Raw genomic sequence first — 23,326 nt, forward strand, 5'->3', positions numbered from 1 at the left:
TCTTTTTTTTATGCTCTTCCTGTAGGCGTCTCCTTACCTTATTTACATCTTCTTGTTTGGATGCCACTTGCTGTATCCAGCAAGTGGTAAATCCTGCCACGTCCAGCATGGCTGCGGAAGATATACCTTTGTTACCTCCAAGCTAGTGAATCACCTCTGAAAGTAGAGAACTAACCTTTAAAGAAGTTATCAGGGTCTTATCCATGCCATATTTGCACAGGTACATGTGCCAGTGTGTTATTTGTTCCACATTGTCCTGGCCCTGGTTATCTATCTGTATACAATAGTTAGATTGAATTTCCTATGCATGCCTTTTTCTGCTGTTAACAGATAATCTAGTGCCAATTTATTTTGGTAGGTGGCATTTCTCATCTGAGTTGTTGATGTGCAAGGAGGGTCAGGGCTCTCCTAGTTTCGTTAGTAGTGATCTCTAAAACTGCTTGCTCAGAATTTCTTTTCCCTGAGTAACAGGAAGACTGTACAATAGTGTTAGCGGTTAACATACATAAAGCTGATTACCTCCTGGATTACATACTGAATATTGAGTCTAGTTGTAGATACAGGTCCCTTTTTGAGTTCTCTCACATTCATAGTGACTATGGAAAATTCTTTGACTCCCCCCCCCCTTTATTGACATGGATGCACAACTTACAGTTTTCTGCTCTAATTTCCCTCTTTCTGCAGTGTCCAATTCTAAGGAGTTTCACGATAAAATTCCTCAAGCTTTGGCTGTGCATAGACCAGCCAGCTTCCGGTTTGTGGCTGGAGCAGGGCATGTTGTCTTTATAGGAGCTGATGAAATCTGTCTGCGCCATCTACGAAAGGATTTCTGTAGGAGTTGACTGTGATGAATATCTGGACAGTCCAGATGGCTGGTCTTTATGCTTAATCATACTGACAAACTAGGCAAAACAGAGGGAATGCTATTAAATTAGTATAACATAATTGTAATACTCATAGAATCTGTCATATTGGGCCAAAATCCTTTGTAAATTTGACAATTTTATGGTCTAATAACACCTATTATGTTAGGCTAATGAACACTTTAGCGAAACCAAATTATGAAACACATTTTAGCAGACATTTCACACAATATTTTCAGTTCCTGACTCTAGGTTGCTTTAATTTAGGGTAATACACTGGATGAAAATTTATAGTACTTTTTCTTGGTTTTAGTCTTTTACAGCATAGGATTACCTGTATAACTTGGTTACAGCGGCTTCTTCTTCCAGTCTTTTAACCTGTACTTTTTCTTCTGGCTGAAGGGGGTGGACCTAATTCTCTAAAAGGATGAGGCCTTTTTCTAAAATTTCTCTAGTGATGTGGCAGGGGATTCTCCCTAAGACCTGAAGGTGTTGGGACATTTCCAGGTCAGCTATTACCTTAGTGCCTTTACAGGCAAACTTAGAAACTCCCCTTAATTAATTTTCCTGCCTAATTCTTTGTCTGGCTTTGGTTTTATGATAATATTGGCATCTTAGATTGAGTTGAGAAGCGTTCCTTATATTTTCTGAGTTTTTGAAGGACTAGTATTATTCTTTTAATATTTGGTAGAATTCACTGATGAAGTTATGTGTTCCTGGATTTTTCTTTTTGGGAAAATTTTAAATTACAAATTAACAACCAACTCTTTATTTCATTGATTTTATTTATTGTTTTTCTGTTTTCTATTTCATTGATTTCCATTCTAATCTTTATTATATCTTTCTGCTTGCTTTGTGTTTAGTTTGCTCTTTTTATAGTTTCTTAAGGTAGAAACTTGTGTTACTGATTTGAGACCTTTATTATTTTATAATGCAACTGTTCACAGTTACAGATTTCTCTTTAAGCATTGCTTAAGCAGCATCCTACAAATTTTGATATGTCATGTTTTTGTTTTTATTCAGTTCAAGATGGTTTCTAATTTTCTTTGTGATTTCTTTTTTTAACTTTGGCTACCTAACAAGATAGAGCTATCCTTCTTAAAAATAAACAAGTTTTTAAAAAAATAAGCAGATGCACAATTCCAAGAATAATTATATTCGTTGCTGACTATATTACTTTTTAAGATCAGCCATAATCTCGGCCATAAGCTACGGTCCTTTTTTCTGTAGTTGGCCATAAGGCCATAATTGATATCTATGGCTTCTTTGTACTACCTGATCCATATTTCCTTTGTCTTTAGCTAGAGCCTTAAGTGGTTGGGGCTTTTTACCTGGTGAATGATGGAACCTTTATTCTTTTTTTATTTTTTATTTATTTATTTATTCTTTTTAGGCGAGGCCACCCTTGATTGATCTCACAGATTGCAAGGACCTTGTCAGCTTCCAGTCCCTTATTTTTTATGCCTTCCAGCACCTAGTCTTCCTAGGTGGTCTTCCATCCAAGTACTAACCAGACCTGACCTTGCTTAGCTTCCGAGATTGGACGGGATCGGGCTTGTTCAGGGTGGCATGGCCGTAGATGGAACCTTTACTCTTGAAGGATTTGAACTATAAAGTCTTCTCTTGCGCTGATCCCACTCAAAAGAGGCAGCTTTACACATGACTATAGATGAGTCAAAATGCCACATTCACATGTGGTATATGTTGCCTCCAAAATTCAAAAAGTTCTATCCCAGCGTTGTATCTCTTTGCATGGTAGGTGGTGCAAGGAGCAACTTACATTTAATCTTATAGAGGTTATCTCAACATATACCAGACCAGGAATCAGCAAACTGTGGCCTGTGGCCCAAATCTGGCCTGCTGCCTGTTTTCATATGACCTGTGAGGTAAGAATACTTAAAAAAATTTTTAGATGTTTTTTGGGAAAAAAGAATATGTGACAAAGACCAGCTAAAGTACTTGCTACTTTCTGCTCATCGTGTCCGATCAACATAATGTCCATGTAGTAGGCCAATGTGATATTTTATATATTATGTCAAGACAAGTACCTCTAGCTCTTGCAGCCCACATGGCTTCCCTACTTCCTAGCTTCTGTAGCTTGAGTGGTTCTCCCACACTAGGCCCCTTGGTGTATAGGACTCCTCCAGGACTGGGTTCCTGGGCATGTGGCTCTTCTAATGCTTGTCCTTATAGCACTGTGGCCTGCAGCATCCAGCTGTCAGTAGCTTACCCCATTATTCCCTACCAGTGATTTTGTAACTGAGTGTCTCTTGGTGAGACACCTCCTCATGAACAGCTTTTCATGGCATCCTTCAGGGTGGGTTACTGGCAAATCGTAAAAGGTTTTCTAGCAAGTTCTACTGGCACAGCAACCCATAGAGATTTCACTGCCATTCAGTGACCCATGGCCTTCCCTCTCAACAAGGTCTAGTCCTCAACTGGGGTGGAAAATGGTGTGCTCTTCTTTGGGCACTGTATCTCCACCTTAGGAGTGGTTGGTATTCCTTATATCTGCAATTCCTGTAGTCTATTTCTCTTTATTTCTGACTAGATAATCTCTTGTTACTCCAATCCCTTGTTATAGTGAGTATTATTTATATTTGATTTTTCCCTATTTAAATTACTGTGGTTTCTCTCTCATGATTGGATCCAGACTGATCCATCATCTTTGCTTCCAACTTCCCCAAGAAATAGCGAGTGAAAGGAGTATTTAGCTTGTTTATTTTCTTGAATTGTGAAAGTAAAACCTAGAGTTTTACTTTTATATGACAAAAGGTAGGTTTTGGTAAGAACGTGTCAGGCGTTTGTGTAGTGATGAATTGTGCTTTATATTTCCTTTATTCCTTCCCAGGCTGTTGAAAATTAGTAACAGTACAGGTCCCTTGGGAAGTTAAGGAGTAGGAGAGAGGGGGAAGGGGAAAGGAATTGGGCTGGAGTCAGTGTTATGATACCCAGTGGGCAGGACCCCCAGATGACCTGACTTTACATCTGTCTGATGATACTTCATATTACCTTTTACCCCATACTCCATGGATGGTTTTTATTTTTCAGATTTCTTGGACTTTTTTTTCCCCATTTTCCTCTACAGGCCCAATGCTGATTTTATAATAAAGAATTTATATGATATAAAAACATTTTATGTAAAATTAATATATTTTAGTGGAATCTGAGATTTAAGTCTGGCTTCTGGTGACTACCAATAAGACAGAGAGAGAGAGAGAGAGAGAGAGAGAGAGGATGGAGAGAGAATGATGATTTGTCACCTATCAACCTGGGTGAAGCCCTAGTCTTATTCTCTCTTTTTCCTGGGGGTCAGACCTACTGTACTCAAATGGGACCAGTAGTTCCCCTGTTAACCTACTTCTGGTTCCTTACATCATCTGGACCCTCTATTTTGAACGTTTTTGTAACTGATCTTTCCTCAGAGCTCCTCTCTCCTCCCCAGAACTTTAAACCTGACTCTTGTAGACAGTGCCATTTTTTTTCACAGCCATCTCAAGAAAAATACTGAATTTTTCTAACTCTAGATTTTAAAGGAGAGTTGATGTATTTCTTTGTCCCTCACTGTCAGTTTAGAGAGATTGAGAGAGAGATTGAGAGAGAGATTGAGAGAGATTCAGGGCAGGCCTTATTTAAGAATATGAATTTGGCTCCGTGATTCCTTATCTGGTCAGGTTTGTAGGTGCCTAATTGCTAAACTGTTTTGCTTCTGTTATAGGAATTTGGAGGTGCTATTTACCTTAGTGACTTCCAACATCCTCCTTGGGCTGGTTCCTTTTTGTTGTTGTTTTTTATTTAAAGCAACCACATTATCAGTTTTTCTTGTACTTAAGCTTAAACCTATCTCTCTGATTCTGATTATACATTTGTGTGCTATTGTCATAGATTTCCTTATCAACGCCTGCTTCCTTGATGGTCATTTCTGGTTATGAATAATGACTTTTCCTCTGTCCTTTTACACTCTAATTCGTACTGTTGTCTTATGTGCGTGTGCCTTAATTTTACAACTCTTGGCCAGCTTCTTCAGGATTTTTGACCTTTGGGAGGTGCCAACTCAGCGTCCTTTCCTTCTTCCCAACAGTGTCCAGATTTTCTTTTAGTAGTCACCATTATGTAGACTTTAGGGAACACTGGTGTTGACTCCGATTGGCTTAAACAACCTGCTTTAAAATAGGCAGTAAAGTTTGCATGGTCATAGTCATTGGTTAGGGATCGGTGTAAGCTTAAGCAAGTCCAGTCTGAATACACATGTAGTTTTACTTGGGATGCTGGAATGGAAGTGTATAGTCTTCTTTTGGGTAGTATGGTGTGTAATGTAACTCCTGTAATGACTGAGCTATTTTGCTATTACGAGGGGAGCAGAATAGAGAGATGGATTAACTATGAAGTCTTCCCTATCTCTGGACCAGCCAGATTTTAACCAATATATTTCTTTATTGTTTAGCCAGATTTGATTGGTGTGGCAGAGACATTTACTGCTTAGCTCTAGCTTTCTGAACTTGAGGTACCCGAACATGACCTTGTCCAATATGGATTATGATGATTCCATAGCCTATCCCCGCAGATCAGAGTTTGTAATAAAAGGCTGTTAGAATGTATATTTGGACATTTCCAATTTCAAATGAGATCTAATTTCTGCTTTTATTTGAAGCTGTTTACTCTGTGTCTGAAATCATAGGCCTTGAAAGTGAGTAACCCTGCATTAGTGGTGTAAAAGCATGACATTTATCAACTAGAATTTTCAGCAGTATTTGGCACCCAGAATATCCTGTTTCTGATTCCGACCAGCACCATTAGATTTCTTAGTCATTACACTAAAAAGATTGGTAAAGCTAATGAAAGTTTTGCTGGCTGATAAGTATTTTGATGTATTGGTATTTTTTAAAACTAATCCGTTTTTTAGCAATAAAAAACAAATGTTTTTATATGGAGTACTGTAATAAGATTGATTTTATTTTAAAATTTAGTGATTATAAGTTAAGTGCAGTGGAAAATATCTTGAATTTTGATAGTGATGTTCTTTGGTGATATAAAAAGCTAGAAATTTATTTCATTTTATGAAAGTTTCTAATATCTCTGTTTAGTGTTCTGTACACATCTAATATATGCCTAACACTGTATTAAGTCCTTTTAAAAGACTTTAAGTCTAATTTGTTTAATTTTAAAATAATTTGAGTTTTTAAAGAATTATCTGTTCTTCAGACAAAATGGTGAAAATGGGCCAAGTCTTATAAAATATTCTTATATTTGATATGAACCACCTTTGGTTACATTATTTTGTGGCCACAATGGCTATTCAAAAAAAAAAAAAAAAAACACATTTTAATTGAGGTATTGTTGATATACAGTGAGCTACACGTATGTCAAAACATATTCACTTGTGCCCTTTAATATATGAATACACCCTTGAAACTATCACCACAGTTAAGGTAATGAATACATATATCATCTCCTCCAATTTCTTAATGCCCCTTTGCCATCCTCCCTCCTATTCCATTCCACCCTGCCCCCCCCATCCCAAGCAATCACTAATCTTTCTGTCATAAATTAATTTGCAATTTTCTAAAATTTTATGCAGTGGAATCAGACTGAATTTACTCCTTTTATTTCTTTTTAACTTAGCACAGTTGTTTTGAGAGTTGTCCATGTTATTGCAGGTAGTTTTTTATTGTTTGGATACAGCATAGTTTATCATTCACTTTTTGAAAGACATTAGGATAGTTTCTAGTTTTTGTCTATACAAATAAAACTTATGAATATTTATGTACAAGTCTTTGTATGGATATACGCTTTCATTTCTCTTGGGTAAAAATCTTGGATTGGAAGGGCTAGATTGTAGGGTAGGTGAAAGTTTAACTTTTTAAGAAATGCTAAACTTTTTGAAAGTGGTTATACTATTTTATATTCCCACCAGTAGTTTTTGAGGATTTCCAGTTGCTTCACATCCTCACCAATACTTGGTATGGTTAGTCATTTTAATTTTAGCCATTCTATATGATATAGTAGTTTTAAATTGAGTTTCTCTAATCAAGTCCTTTGTCAGGTACATAATTTGCAAATGTTTCTTCCCAGACTGTGGCTTCCCTTTTCATTTTCCTAACAGTATCTTTTGAAGAACAAGGAGTATTAATTTTGATAAAGTCCAATTTATGGATTATTTTACTTTAAAGTTGATGCCTTTTATATTCTAATTAAGAAATCTTTGCCTAACCCAAGGTTGCTAAGATTTTCTCCATTGTTTTCTTTGAAAATTTATAGTTTAGCTCTTATATTTTATGTCTGTGATTCATTTTGAGTTCATTTTTATGTCTTGTATGAAGAAATGATTCAGGTTCTTTTTTTTTTTTTTTTTAATAGCTTTCCAGTTGTTCTAGCAATATTTCTTGAAAAGATTGTTCTTTCCCAATTGAATTGCCTTGGAACTTTGTCAAAAAACATACAATGTAGGTGTGGCTCTATTTCTGAACTCTTTTTTTTCAGTTCCATTGAGATATATATATGCTTCATTTAGCCTTTGAATAAGTCTTGGAATCAAGTAGTGTCAGTTCTTCAGCTTTGCTCTTTTCAAAGTTTTTTGGCTATCGTAGGTTATTTACATACACATTTTAGAATCAATTTGTCCACAGCTCCAAAAAATCCCTCCTGCATTTTTGATTGGGATTGCATTGAATCTGTAGATCACATTAGGACAATTGATAGCTTAACAATATTGAGTTTTTCAAGTAATTCTTTCTTTCGTCATTAAGTATAATGTTAGCTGTAGGTTTTTTGTAGATATCCTTCATCAGGTTAAGGAAATTTCCCTATGTTCCTACTTTGATGATAGTTTTAAACATGAATGGGTATTAACATTTGTCATGTGCTTTTTCTGCCTCTATTGAGGTACACCCACGTTCTTAGGGATTATATCCTCATTTAACTTTGACTGCCTTCGTGGTAATTTTGGGGTTGTTCTCCACAGTTGTCATTCGTTTTGGAATCCATAGTGTCCATAATGGGATTCAAGGACATAGCTTTAGCATTTGTCAATCAGTTTTGAAGGACAGGAATCTTCAAACTTTTGATGCCTAGATTCTTAGTTGGCTGAGGCATCTATATATTTAGGCATTCATTTATCAAATATTGAACACCGTATTAGTCTAAGTAAATGCTGTTGTGGTAACAAACTTGTAAATCTCAGTGGCTTAATGTAATGCTAATTTTTGTTGATGTCACAGTCACATGTATGTAAAATGTCTCTTTTGTGTAGTTATCTTGGTGCAGATTTCTTGTAGTCTCTGGGATCTGGGCTCCTTCCATTTTATGGCTGCACTGACTCAGAGGCCTACACTTCCAGCCTTGTGTATTAGGAAAGAAGGTAGAAGACTGCACAGAATATTTTAAGGGCCAGACCTGGAAATAGTGTACATCATTTATGCTCTTATTTCTTTGGCCAAAACTTAGTCATATGGCCAGTTACCAAGGAGCTGGGAAATTCTCAGTTGCCTCAGATGTGGAGAGCTCTGTTAAACTCTGTTACACACACCTATTATGTGTCAGACACTGTGCTACATGCTGGGGACATAACAATATACAAAGTATTCTTGGTTCCTGCTGTGGCTGACGTTATTTTCCAGGATGGATTGGGAGGAGTGGGGGTGCCATGGCATTGTTGGGTATTTGGTAAAAGAATTGCTTAGTATCTTCCATTTGCCATTGGCTAGATAATTTCTCTTGCTTGACAAAATTAAGGTAATAATTTTAAAAAGAAAACAACAAACCCCATTGAATCCATTAACATGCATCATAGTAGAATTGAAGCATTAAAAAGTTGCCAAAGTTCTTTTCAACCTTGTAATGAAATTTTAAATAGGTCTATAAAAAACAAACATGGTAGAGATGGTAAAGCAGAGACCAGATCTCCTTTGCAGATAATGTTTTATATGGTTTGCATGATGTTTTAAGATTTTTTGAGTCATTTACTAACATTTAAACACTCAGCAATTTCACCTTTAAAAATCCATATTTTCGGCTTTTTTTCTTTTTTCTTTAAAGATGAAAGGCAGTCTGACAACACTAAATCTGACTTCTCTTTTGGGAGGAATTGGCTGGAGATAAGTTTTAGCTGTCTTCTGTGGATGGTGCTTTGTCTTCCAGTTGCTTCAAGCCCATCGAATTGCTTTACTCATTTAACTTAACCTTGTGGATATTTGAATTTATAACCTTTGTCTAAAGTAAATTATTAACTTTTAAATTATTTTGAAATGCAGTCACTTAGCTGTCGAACTGACCCATAGGGAAAAAATGGGTAGTTCAGAACAAATTTATTATACTTATTGGGGAAATTACTATAATAATCTATGTTCTCCAGTTAAAGTTTCATACTTGTAGAAAAGAGATTATTATTATCATTCCTGAACAATAATATACCATATACCCTTTAGAAATCAGCTTTTGTTTGATTGATTTTTAAAAGCATGGATTTAAAAACTTTTATTTGTTATGATTATTTTTTACTTCTTTTGGCTTCTTGGTTCATTTCCAACATTATTTTGGTCATCAGCCCTATTAAATGTGTTTCATACTTTGCAAATTGTATGTGGTTCTTATAGTAACCATATGTGCCAAGGTAAGACAGATTTTAAAAAAAAGAAAATAGAGTAGAGCCCTTTAAAAAAAATTAATTTTGATTAGGTACTTCTGAAATTACCCTAAAAGAGAATAGCTGCTGAAGAACTTCTTGGGTTATTTTTGTTTGTTCAACTTTTATCTCAATTATTACGGCATGATATCCTCAATTATTATCTTTTATCTCAATTATTATGGCATGATATCTCAATTATTATGGCATGATAACCTTTTCAGTTGCTAAAAGAGCTGAGCATTTGTTACACTCAGCTTATTTAGCAGAAAACATTCACCTTCAGCAATAACTTCTCTTTGAAATGTTTACAGAGAAGAAAACTGAGGTTAGTGACAAAGCTGTTAACTCAGCAGATTTGTCACTAACTCTTGTCTGGTGCTCTTTTTATTGCACCAGCAACCCCACATCCAAGGGTTGTTGAGGCTTCCTATTGAAACATTCTTAAGCAAGTCTTTAGGAGACTTTGTTGTTGCATCTTTCTACTGTGTATGTAAATAGAGGCATTAGAAGAAATGTAATTTTTGAAGACTGTCTAACCAGTTTCTGCTTGGTAACTGCCCTAAGATTCTCAACGAATGCCAGCAAACAAATTAGATCCACAGTGTATTTGACACGCATATCTTTTCCCCAAACAAAATTTGAATTCCACAAACACAAGTTGAGTCATTTTCCAAATGTTTGTATGTGAATGGAAGTTTTTGTCTTATCCTTTTGTAACCAATACCATAAAACTTTTGAAGGTCCATGATGCATTTGTTGTACAATGTTAATCCAAAACAAAACTTTATTCTGACTAAACGTGTAGCTAGGGAGAGATACCAAACTCATTTCCATTGATCAGTACAACATGTTTGTACCAACCAGATCTAAAAACTGTATAAAGGAGTGCCATGCTGTAAAGACCTTATTATAGTTGTAAACACAAGTGCAGCTGTTACAAATCTAGCAAAACCTCAGATTAAACAATTTAAAATTTACTGAAGATGACATTCCAGACTCATTTTTCATAATATAAACACTCTGGGACATGCCTTTGAAATGAGTGGGATTGTCATAAATATTAATGCCACTGAATTCAAGACTGGGAAGTTATTTCTTTTTAAGCTTTATTTTCACTCCTAATTTTAGAATAAAATATACTTTAAAAAGTCTGAAGTATGGTATGTTTATTCACAGCCTAAAAAATTTTGATCCAGTTGCTTTTGAATTGTAGGAATGCAAAAATACAGTATAAGTATTTTATTCTTTCGTTATGGTCTTTTGACTTAAATGATTTTGTTAGAATTAAATTGGGCAAAAATTAGCTGTTAATGGGATCCATTCGCATTGGTCAATTAAAAAAAAAAAGACCCCAAAAACTTTATATTTTAGGATTGTATTAGTTTGACATTTTAGCTGTATTTAAGAAAATAATTTCATTCTAAATGATTCCGAGCACGTTTCTTGTGGTCTTGTCTTTCAGCCAGACCAAGGTGGGACAAGCCTTCACTCTAATTTGTTTTTCTGCTCATTTTCTACTTAGTGGGATGACTGGTGAGTTGTCAGTTCAGCAATATAGTGTCTTCTAGAGTGACATTCTGTGCTCTGATTTCCTATAAAATCTTGTATTATTTTTGTCAAATTTAAGAGTTTAAAGGGTACACTGGAAGCTCTTTGAATGAATGAGGCCCAATAGTGTGGTGAGAGGGCAGCGTGGTGGTTTTGTTTTTGTTTGCTTGTTTATTGGTGGCTGCATTTTAAAATTTCATTTGCCTTTACTGAATTTCTTCACTGGACTTTTGGGAAAGCCTCTAAATTGGGCAATAGAGCAATAATATGACTATTGATAAACTGTCCTTAGTCCTTGATTAAAAAGAGGCAACATTTATCAAAAGAAGATAGTTGAATCCCTTTCATTTACATTTGTTCTTTAATTTTTATTAAATATTTTTCTGATCAGGAGAATTGAAGCCACCATTGTCAAGTAACATGTTGTAACCTAAGGTTAGTAACCGAGAAAGCAAGTAGCTGATACGGTAATTTCTTATTAAGAAGAATCTGGGATATTTCTGTCAGCATAGAAAATGGGTATACAACGACTGCTGTTGTTACTTTTGCCTCCTCCTCCTTTTCCTTTTTTTTTTTTTTAAATTAAGAGTTCGTGGAGGTTTCTTTTTAACTCTTGGCATTTATGTAAAATTTTATATTTTGAGAGGGTAATCTGGGCAGGCATAAATAGCCTGTTCCTTGTTTCAAAACTTATTTGCAACCATCCTAGGATTGTCCTTCATTATCATCTATTCTGTTCTTTTTCTGATATTGTATCTTCATTCCTTTTTATTTTTTAAACCCTACAGCACCTGGTATTCCTAGATGGTCTCCTATCGAAGTACGAACCAGGTCCGACCCTGCTTAACTTCCGAGATCAGACGAGATCGGGCACGTTCAGGGTGGCATGGCCATAGACCGATATTATATCTTTTGTTTACTACATTCTCTTTCTTGGTTTACTCCATGCTTTTGGTGGAGCACATGCTCTAATATCTTCTTAAAATGGTGTATGGGAAGTAAATTATTTCTGGTCACATTTGACTGATAGTTTGGGTATAGAATTACAGATTGGAAATAATTTTCCTTCAGAATTGTGAAGACATTGTCATTTCCTTCAAGCTTCCATTGTTTTTACATTTTCATGATTATGTACTGTTGGGTAGATCTCTTTTCATCCACTGTGTTGGGCACTTGGTTAGCCCTTCCAGTCTGGAAACTCTTATATTTTAGTTCTAAGAAAATTTTCTTGATTATCTCCTTCCATCCATTTTCTTTGGAGTTCCTTTATTTGGAGTTTGACCTTCAGGACTGATCCTCTGACTTTCTTATCGTTCTCCTATTTTCCATCACATTGTCTTTTTGCTTTACTTTTGAGACATTTTTCAACTTTAAATTCTTTCTTTTCTATTGAGTTTTTCATTTTGCTTTTATAATTTTAATTTCTAAGACCATTCTCTGAATGTTCTTTTTGTTAACATTCTCTTTGTTTTATGAATATAGATAGTATTATCTTCTCTGTGCTGTAAAGATATTGTTAAGAGTTTTAAGAAAAGTTTCTGAGGTGCTCTCTCACTCCATCCCACCCCACAATTTCCATATTGCTTTTTATCTGTCTGTTTTTCTTCCTGTCTATTAAGTTAGATGTTTCCTCAGATGTCTGGTAATCAGTCCTTGGTTGTCTTATATTTGGAACAGGGAACTAAAAAGCTGAACAAAAGCTCTGAATGCATGGAAGACACTTTACTAACTTTTAGATTCTCATTAAAAATATCTGATTGGGCTGAGTGTTGAGGAACCCTCTCATATCAATACCTTTAGATCTTTACGCTTCAACTTATCAGAATTGCTTGTCATCTATAAAGCAGACTGTCATTGTTCTGGGGCCTGAGCGGGGTCGATAACTCTGGGGGCGGGGATGATTCAGCATTCACTATTCCAGTTTACGCATTTTAATTTAACTCCTTACTTCCCCAGACCCCCAACTTGTGGAACTGTAGCCCTGCTCTCAACTGTGTCTGTTGACTCCTGGTCTAGAGACCCTCTATTTTATCACCTCCAGAGAATAAATCGTTTCTTCTTTGTCAGGTTGGTGGCCAGGCAGCTGAGAGTTAGAATGGATATCTGGGGATCTAACTGCCTCTTAGACTTTAAACCAGTTGACCTAATTTTAGGTTCTCCTTCATCCCTTTTCCAGATGTCCCAGATATCTACATTTCCTGATCCTATTGGGGTCCACCGATAGATAGCTAAAATGGGCGGTTTTAGCTTTGCCATTGTTCCTTTCTGATTCAGTTTTCTCTGGTCTATTGAATCAGTTACCACATGTCTATCTGCTTTCTAGCTTGTAAAATTCTATTGATATTTCCTCCTCTTCTAGTCTTCTCATCCTTGTAAGTTTATGTCTTAAAAAATGAAAATTAAATTCCGTTATTTTCATTTCAGTAAGGTTTCAGGAAGGAATGAAAGCATATGTCTATGTTCGGTCAGCTGTCTTTATCTGGAAATTCCTGTGAAAAACACCGTCATTTTTTTCTTTTTAATGATTTAACTTTTAAAGTTTAAACTTTTCATCCCTCTTTATTTTACCCCTAAAATGGCTAGCTGGTCATCCCAAACTTTTTTTTTTTTTTTGCAAGTTCTGATTCATGTGTAACTAATGAAGTGAGTTTACCAATAGTGACATTTCTAAATGCAGCTGTGCTCCTAGCATGGTGTCCCATTCTGTTTGCTGCAGGTCTAATAGACGGATAATGTTATTAATTTATTGAATGAACATTTAGATGGTTGCTCTGTGCATAGCATTATACCAATCTCTACTGTAGTAATGAACTATTGAATAGGAACATGTAGGCTGGAATGTCAAAAGATTTAGAAAAAAGAGTCAAATAGTCTTCTATAACTTTGAATTGCTTTGATATGGATAGTTCAGTTGAATTGTAAAGCAAACAGATGTTGATGACTTTTTAAACAAAAGTGTCAAAAAGAACATCAGTCTAAGGATTGATTGGTAGGATCCAGATATGCTTGTCCTGTAGGTAGAGATAAAATTCCAGGAGTTAGGACAGGTTATTGGGCTTAATTTAAAGATTTAGAGTTCACAGGCAGAAGCTAAAGTTATAGAAGTGAGTAGAGTGGTCCACGGAAAGGGAGATGAAAGGAGACACTTAAGGGTATTTGGAGGAAGAAGAACCTTCTAGGCAGGTTGACGAAGTGCTGCTGCTCTACCCTTGCAGAAAGGTCAAGTAAAATGAGGCTAAGCATGGAGAAGTTCCTGGGAACATTATTTTTACTAAAAGATTTAGGAAACAAACATTTTTATATTTAAAAAAACCTGTTCCCCATCTCTTGGTAAATACCCCAGTCATAGAAGCATTAACATGTATAGGGAGGGTTGATGGTCATCTTAGCCTGAGTGGTGGTGATAATTGTAGGCAGGGCTGGATAAGGCCAGGGCTGGGAGAATTATGAGTTGGGGTGGAACCTAGGAAGATGAAAATATAGGAATACAGGGTTATTTTACTAGGGATAGATGTTAGATGATGTGAAGAAAGTAGATTGATTGATGTGTTGGGGGTCTTCAAGACCACCCCTGGGTGTGAACGATTCACTTGGAAGACTCACAGAGTTCAGCATATAGTTGTCCTTGTGGTTATGCTTTATTACAGGAAAAGGATACAAAGCAAAATCAGCAAAGGAAAAGGTTCATAGAATGAAGTCTGGAGGAAACCAAGCACAAGCTTCAGAGAGTCCTTTCCCTGTGGAGGTACATCGGACACGCTTAATTCCTCCAGCAGAATTGTGACACCATGTGTGAAATGTCATCCATCAGGGAAGTTCATTAGAGATTCAATGCTCTAGGTTTTTATTAAGGGCTGGTCATGTAGTCATCCTCTGCTTAGCAGGTACCAAAATTCCAGACCCTCAGAACAAAAGCAGATGTTCGGCATAAATCACATTGTTTGTACAAACAATTTAGGCACAGTAAGTCCCTCTTAGCAGTTAGAGAGGTGAAACAGTATCCAAGTTCCCAGACTCTAGCCAAGGGGCCAACCTTACAAACTGTCTTTTCTAAGAGCGGTAGTGGTTTGGGCTTGTAATATTATCTCTTCTCTACACAGTCCTTTTAGGAGATTAAGAGCCATTTTTGAGGGCCGAAACTGAGTGTAATCTTGGTAAATTTCAGAAGTGTTTGATGGCAGGGTTAAAGCCTTACTCAGGTGTAAACTTGGGGTATGATGAGAGTTGACACAAAACTAGGCCTAAATAGATTATAAATTAAGGATGAGAAATATAGTCCACAGAATTTTGGAACTCAGGATTAGAAAGCTGGTTATGGGAGAGAGAGGAATGTTGTGCTATATACTGAATTTTGTGTATCAGTCCCCTGCCCACCCTGCAAATTCATTTGTCACAGCCCAGTGTGACTGTATTTGGAGATAGGGAGTTTAGAGAGGTAAGTTTAAATGTGGTCATAAAGGTGGGGGCCCTAATCTGATAGGATTGGTGGCCTTATTAGAAGAGGAAGAGATCTTTTTTTCTCTCTCTGCATGTGCACAAAGAAGAGATCATGTGAGCACACAGAGAGATGGCAACCACCTCCGAGCGCAAGAAAAGGAGCTTACCAGGAACTGAATAGTCCAGAACCTTGATCTTGGGCTTTCTAGCTTCTAAAACTGAGAAATTTATTTGTGTTGTGACTTTTTGTTATGGCATCCTGAGCAGACTAAGACAGGTTGAGATCAGACTAGGACCTCAGCTTTATCAAGGTGAACTCTATGTGGAACAAGAGAATATTGATATTGATATGGTGCATGACTTTCTGTTGATGTTTTGGTATTTTGGTTGTTTCTCTTTTTGTCCGTTTGCTTTTTAAAATTAGCTAACTCACTCACATACCTTTTTAGTTAACACAAGTACTTAACCCAAGGTTCTAGAACTGTGTCATTCAATACCATAGTCAATAGCCATATTTGATGATGTAAATTTAAATTTATCAAAATAAAATTAATTAAAAATTCAGTACCTTAGGGGCACTAGCTGCATTTCATGTGTTCAATAGCCATATGTGACTAGTGGCTATAATATTGGGTGGCATATACATGGATAGAACATTGACATCATTTGCAGAAAGTCTTGATGGGCAGGACTTTTCTATATAGTTGCCTCACACCTTGTCCTATTTATTTTCTATCTCAGTGGTTCTGAATTTTTCCAGGTTCAAGGCATACTTTTGAATACTAAAATTTTTGGTGGGCATCCTTAAAGGTCTTAAAACAACACTAAAAGAAAAAAAGAATAACTATTATAATTGAAACTGCTGAAGTGTACTATGTCAAGCTGTGACTATAACAATATCTGTGGTTATCATGCTATTCCTTTGGTCGTGCTTTTACAGTATGTGCCTTTAGAAAAGATGTCTACCCCTACTGGGCTTGCTTATATATTTCTAGGGCAAAGAACTTGAGTAAGCACAGGCTTGTTCTCCGACACCTGCTTCCCTGTTTTACTGTGCTGGATGTTTTCTCTGCACTCTCCTGGAGGTGGTAGGTACAGATGCTTTAGAAGGAAGAATCAGTAACAAGGCCGATCTTATGAGCACTGATTGGTCTGAGGAATCCCAGGCTGAGGGGAGGTCAGTGAAAATGGCAAACACTCTTACATTATCTGGAAGATTGTTTCTTGAGATAATAAAAAGTATAACATTGGTCAGAAGGGTCATAGTTCTCCCTGGTACCTACCCCTCCAATCCATGGCGTCATGTGTGGGAGCTGTTCTTGAGAATCCTGTGAGGTAGGTATTCCATTCCTGAAGTCAAGTGGGGGAGGCACTCTGAATTTTATATAATTTGCTCTAGGTCACCAAACCACTGAATAGAGATGCTGAATTCAAACCTTTCTGTTGATCTTCACAGCTCATGTTTTTTCCAACATAATGTAACTGGGCTTGGCCCCTTCTCCCCACTGGGTGGGAACAGTTCTCCTAAATCTGTGTTCTATGTGAAAGGGGTTCTTTGTGAATTCCAAACACATTTAATTCAGTGTAAAGACAGAAGGATCTGGAAGGGGATATTTTTTCTTTTATTTTAAAGACTTGTTAATTTTAATTATATTGAAAACACCAATAAGTTTTTTAAAAAAGGAAAAATCACTCATAATATCAGCATTTATTTTGGAATCATTTAAAGACTTTCCTGTGCTCGCATACACATATTTTAACAAAAATGTTGTCATGCTATTTATTTGTCTGAGGCTTTCTCATTTGATTTAAGAATTTAGGATGAACATCTCTCCAAGTCAGTCAGGAATATTCTTTGTGCAGTTAAGTGCTCTGTTACTTTGAAAATGCATTTTTTTAAGGGTTAATGTTATACCACCATAACCATTCCCCTTCATTTTAGTCTCTAGGTCCATTTTTTTCTTTGTGTGTTATTACTAACAAATAATTGCAAGAGAGGAACCAAGTCTTAAATTTGGTGGCACTTAGCACCAAATAATTCCAGAAGTTTGCTTTTCCCTGAAGATAGAAAGAACCTACTCTGATGCTGTGTTTGTTCTCATCCTCCCCTCTATTGATTTCTCTTCCATTTCATTTAATTTTAACCTCAATACCAGACTGCAGACCTTGGCCTGCTACTGTGATATCTTTGCCACTGGTTCTCCCTCCAGCCCTCAGTCACTGATGTTTCTCTTGGCAGGGAAAGGAAGTGATGGTGGTCCTCTTAGTTGACGCAGGAGCACCCCAAGTCAGCAGTAATATTTGGTATAACAAATACCAGAGTGGGATAACCACATGTCCCTGGACTGGGATTTAAAAGTTGTCGGTTGTCCTGAGAGCTGCGGTTTAGTGATCAACTTAAGCAAGATTTTGAATTTATTTCCTTCAGGCTTCTTTTTCTTAGTCCTCATCTGACATTATTATTATCTATCTTATTCCCTTTTATTATCGTTGGCTTAAATTTTCCTTTTAGTCATTTTACTCTGATCATTTTTTTAATCATCTATTTCTAATTCTTCAGACTTCTTTCTTTTTCTTAATCAGGCTTATGCTAATAAAATTTTCCTTCTGCTTGAATCTAATGATCTCATTTTTCACTGGAGAGGGACAGAAGAGTGAAGTAAAAAGGTGGAGGTAAATATGTTATCTGCTATTGTTTAATATAAAACAAGATATTAAGGAACCTAATTCTTTTTTGATTCCTCATATTTGGGAGACCAGAGAATCAGCTGGACACTAATATTAGGTGGCTTTTGTGTATAAAGCTTTACAAAAAGATTACTGGTAAGTCCCCACTTCCAAAGACATAGAATGTGTTGTGCGAGAAAGGAGGCCAGTCCACGTAGAAGGTGCAAAAAAATATTACAGCAAAGGTTAAACAATATGATCATACTGTTTGACCATACAATGTGACCAAAACTGTGATATGAAGGACACATATTGTGCATGGATGATAGGTAAAAATGGAAAGACTTTCAGAAAGAGATGTTAAGAGTATACAAAGACATTTACATTGGTTATAAACAGGGCTATATACTGTTAGTAACTTCTATTTGAAGAAAAGTTAAATATTGTCTAAAGGATAGACTCTGTTTTGGGGCTCAGAAAAGAAGGTTTTGTTCCCAGAAGACAAATATGGGTAACAATTTCGTCATTGAATTAGCTTTTTACTAAAATGTGGTCAGAATATGTGTATTAATTATATGTAACCTTATATCTAGCAATAAAATAATTGTTAGTGAAGCACTTAAAAGGATATACAGTTGAATCAGACAGAATTTCCTAAAATAACTTGTTTTTCATCTTTGGGGAAATCCTGGTTGAAACTGGAAAGCGTCAAGTTTTATTATTGCTTTTACACTATCACAAATTATAGAGATTTTGATATTGTCCAGTTAAAAATTCAGTAGATTTTAGAAACTATTAATTGACCTCAATTCTATACATTTTTGTTGCTTTGCAAGAGTACACTTAAGATTAGAATCACATTAAAAATAGGGTAAATGGCATGTGCCTGTAAGGTCAGACTAAAATTATATATATATTTTGTCAGCACTTGAATTGAAAAAAACTAGTTTAAAAACATGACTGCAATTAGCATCTTAACTCAGTACCACATATAATATTTGTAAAGCCTGGAACCAAAATGTAGAATCAGTGTGTTTTATAGCACTTGAAACTACATCTGATATTACTGTGTGTGCTGTCCTGATAGAGCTTTTGGATTGCATAGTGGGGGAAATATAAGGATTCTTAAAATTAGGTAACATGCGTTGCTTATCTGCACAGATGGTACCAGTTTTGAATCTACTGACTGAAAGAAAACTAGGACAACAATGATTTTGCCAGTTCATTTTTACTGATTTTTTAATTTTAGTTGACTGTAGTTCTTATAAATGTGGCAGACTAAACCTAGAAGCTAGAGCCAAGAACAGACTGGGTGGATGCTCCTCCTATTCCCTACCACAGGTCTGCTAATTTTTCCCAGGAGAACCTGTATGAGTTCTCCCTGGGTAAAAAAAACTTTGTTCCCTTAGCATAACTATTGTCATGATTAGCCTTCCTCCCCTTCTTGTTTCTTCAATTAAATGTTCACAGGTCAGTTGAAACTTCCATTGCTCTCACATCTCTATTGTCTGTGGCCTAGTCTTTTTTTCCCCCTTATCCCCTCTGGGTTTTCTCATCCATTTCCTTGGCTTTTATTATTTTCTCTGTGTTGATGATTCTCATATTTATGTCTTTAGCTCAGATCTGTCTCCTAGCCTTCATGATCATATAGCCCATTGCTTATTGAACATTTTCTCTTGAATGCCAATACACTGTGAATGGATGATAGATAAAAATGGAGAGACTTTAAGAAGGAGATGAATTTGGAGTGTCCAGAGTTGTTTATGTTAATGATAAACAGGGCTATACTGTTACCTTATACTCAGTATGTCCAAAACTGAACTCATCTAAGTATTTCCTTACTCCTTTGTTTCCTTTTTTAGTGGATGGTAGTACCATGTACTTAATTCCCTAATCAGCAACCTGAGCACCATTCTAATTCCTCCCTATTCCTTTTTTTTTTTTTTTGCCATGTTCAGTCAAACACTAAGTATTGTGTACTCTACCTCTTAAGTATCTCTCATATCGAGATACTTTTCTTTGTTCCTTCATGTTACTAGATTTGGCCTTGGTTACTAGAAGATGATCTTCCATCTTACATTATGGTCTTCCTGTCTCCCCTTCTAGTCCATTATCTACACTGTTTCTGTGTGGTCTTTCTAAAACACAAATCTGATTATATTACTTTCATGATAAACATTCTCCAGTGGTTTCCCCTTGCTCTTAGAAAAAAGTCTGTTCCTTACCACATATTATAAGGTCCTTTCAAATCTATCTACTGCTTCCCTGAGCAAGATGACAGCCTTGGTCAAATTTACTGTTATAGCCTGAAATCCCCCTAACATTTATCATTCATAGCACTTGCTATTTTTATGAGAAGCAAGAAATTTTACTGTGGTCTATTGTCCATTAGTAAACCCCTATCAGAGCTGTGTGCCCCTTTTCCTAAAGATACATTATACATAGTGAAGATAGTTGTAATAGTTGGCAAATTCCTTTGATAAATCTCGGCCTAGAACTTATGTTTGATGTTTTAATGTTTTTATTGCAAACTATAGATGAGCCTGTCTACTGAGCCTAACTCAAATAAAGTAATGGAAGTGATTAGCAGTTACCACAGCCTGTCATTTTTCTCCAGATAATAAAAGAGTTAACATCTTCATTTGAAGCAGTTGCCCAAATATGCCAACAGAGGTTTGCTGTATGGTGTAGACATTATGTCCTCCTAGAGAATGGGATTCCTAGAAGTCTTGGGAAGAAAATAAGGAAGAAAGGAAAGAATGCCACCACTGGAGGGATAAAAATGGTGAGTCAAAATATAAGAGCACCAGTAGAATAATACTTTGGTCTCTATCTTTACATGCCCTAAAATGTTTGTCTTCATTATTAAATAGTCAATACAGGTTTCACCTAGAAAAGGTAGTAATCTCTGATTTGGGCAAGATTCTAAAACAATTGCCTTATGTTTTGGTAGTCTGTGCTTTGTCTACTGACAGGTCCTCTTGCCTCAGTCTTTTTGCACATACTCTTCCCCCACCTGGAACATTCTGCCTACTATTCAATTGAGAAACCCCCAAGTATGGGATAGATCTCTGTTTCTGAAAACCTTCCTTGTTATGCCAAGTCTGGATTAAGAGTTCTGCTGAGTCTCCTGTACTATAGGAAATTCTCACATTGCAGTTTTAGTTTATGTTTTAAGTTCAGTGACAATGACTAATTTTATAATATGAAAGGATTCAAGAGGATTGACTAGACTCATGAGACATTTTTCCACTCCTGAAACCACTAAAGCCATGAGTTGTCTTTGAACCTATTCTAATTTTTAAACATTTCAGACATATCATACCATAAGGTATTCTGTGGACAAGAGCTAGCCTGCCCCAGGCCAGTTGTGAATGTCTTGAATGTAAATGCCAGTGTTCATGTTTGATGTCCTTTATTTTGGTATATGTTGCAGCTGTAAAGCCAGCCTGGTCTTTTCCCAACATATGACTTGTGCTTGTTTGGCAAACTCAGTATAATCTACCTGCATTTTTTTTCATTTTCTATCTTAACACCAAATTTCTGCCTAGAAGTTCTCCTAGCCCTCTTTAGCACTTAGCCTCTACTTTCTCTCCTTTTAGAATGGATATTTACTTTTATTAAATAAAAGATATTGTCTGGGTCTTCTGTTTCCTAGAATATTTTTAATTTAATTTATTTTATTTTTAATTAATTATTTTTTTTTAATGGTGACATTGGTTAACGAAACCAGTGTTTCATCTGTACACTTTAACAGTAAGGCATATATATACACTGTGTGTTCACCTCCCAGAGTTACATTTCTTTTTGTCACCACATATTTGATCCCGTTACCCCATTTACCTCCCCTCTCACCCCACTCCCTACCCTCTGGTAACAGCTAATCCATAGTCCTGTCCATGAGTCTCTCTCCTGTTCATTTGTTGCTTTCAGGTTTATATCCCACATATAAGTAATATCATCTGATTTTCTACTTTTTCTGTCTGGCATGTTTCGCTTAGCATGATTATCTCGAGGTCCATCCATGTCGTTGCAAATGGCAGTATTTCTTCTCTTCTTACGGCTGAGTAATATTCCATTATATATATGTAGCACAGCTTCTTTATCTAGTCATCTATCATAGGACACTTCTGTTGCTTCCATGTTCTGCCACTGTGAATAATGCTACTATGAACAAATATATATGTGCAAATATATTTTCACATATGAGTTTTAAAGTTTTGGGGGTAAATACCCAGTACAAGGATTGCTGGATAATATAGTAGATCAATTTTTAGTTTTTTGAAGAACTTCCATACTGTTTTCCCTAGTGGCTGTACCAATTTGCAGTCCCACCAGCAGTGTATGAGGGTTCCTTTTTCTTTGCTTCCTCTCCAACATTTGTTATTACTTGTCCTGTTGATTATAGCTATTCTAACAAGTGTGAGATGGTATCTCATTGTGGTTTTGATTTGTATTTCCATAATAGTTAGCGATTTTGAGCATCTTTTCATATATTTGTTGGCCATTTGTATGTCCTCTAGGGAGAAGTGTCTCTTCAGGTTCTCTGCCCATTTTTTCACTGGATTGTTTGGTTTTTTTTGTTGTTGCTATTGAGTTGTTTTCCCAGCACCATTAATTGAAGAGGCTTTCCTTACTCCGCTGTATGTTTTTGGCTTTTTTGTCAAAATTATTTGCCCATATAAACATGAGTTTACTTCTGGGTCTCAGTTCTGTTCCACTGGTTTGTATGTGTTTTTCTGCAAATACCATGCCATTTTGATTACTGTCACTTAATAGTATAATTTGAAGTCAGGCAGCCTTGTTCTTTTTTCTCTGGATGGCTTTGATGATTCAGGGTCTTTTGTGCTTCCATACAAATCTGATGACTTTTTGTTCTTTAAAAAAATGGGATTTTGATGGGGATTGCATTAAATCTGTATAATGCTTTAGGTAATATGGTCATTTTAACTATGTTGATTGTTCCAACCCAAGAACAGAACATATCTTTCCATTTCTTGCTATCTTCTTCAATTTCTTTTAATAGGGTCTTATAGTTTTCATTATATAGGTCCTTCACATGTTTAGTTAGATTTATTCCTAGGTATTTTATTCTTTTTCTTGCAATTGCAAAAGGAATTATTTTTCCACTTCTTTTTCTGACACTTCATTATTAGAGTATAGGAACGCTATGGATTTTTGAACATTG

General features: G+C 36.0%; 1 protein-coding gene and 2 pseudogenes across 9 annotated transcripts in view; 1 reads left to right on the forward strand and 2 right to left on the reverse strand.

Moving 5' to 3' along the window:
- FANCC (Fanconi anemia complementation group C) overlaps positions 1 to 23,326 on the forward strand; it is a 236,060-nt gene that overhangs the window by 3,544 nt on the left and 209,190 nt on the right. For 5 of the 9 annotated variants that reach the window (XM_015594784.2, XR_003048429.1, XR_003048428.1 and 2 more), the window contains 2 exons: positions 14,682 to 14,779; positions 20,756 to 20,923. The exons of 3 other annotated variants lie outside the window; for them this stretch is intronic. In XM_015594784.2, the coding sequence (XP_015450270.1) occupies positions 14,726 to 14,779; positions 20,756 to 20,923 (222 nt within the window). In that variant the 5' untranslated portion in view covers positions 14,682 to 14,725. Of the gene's footprint in view, positions 1 to 14,681; positions 14,780 to 20,755; positions 20,924 to 23,326 lie in introns of those variants that run through there. One more of the 9 variants, XM_015594786.2, reaches the window with a different exon arrangement.
- LOC112485411 lies at positions 2,326 to 2,444 on the reverse strand (annotated as a pseudogene).
- LOC112485419 lies at positions 11,814 to 11,932 on the reverse strand (annotated as a pseudogene).

The sequence above is a fragment of the Pteropus alecto genome, unplaced genomic scaffold, assembly GCF_000325575.1.
Source record: "Pteropus alecto unplaced genomic scaffold, ASM32557v1 scaffold138, whole genome shotgun sequence".
NCBI lineage: Eukaryota > Metazoa > Chordata > Mammalia > Chiroptera > Pteropodidae > Pteropus > Pteropus alecto.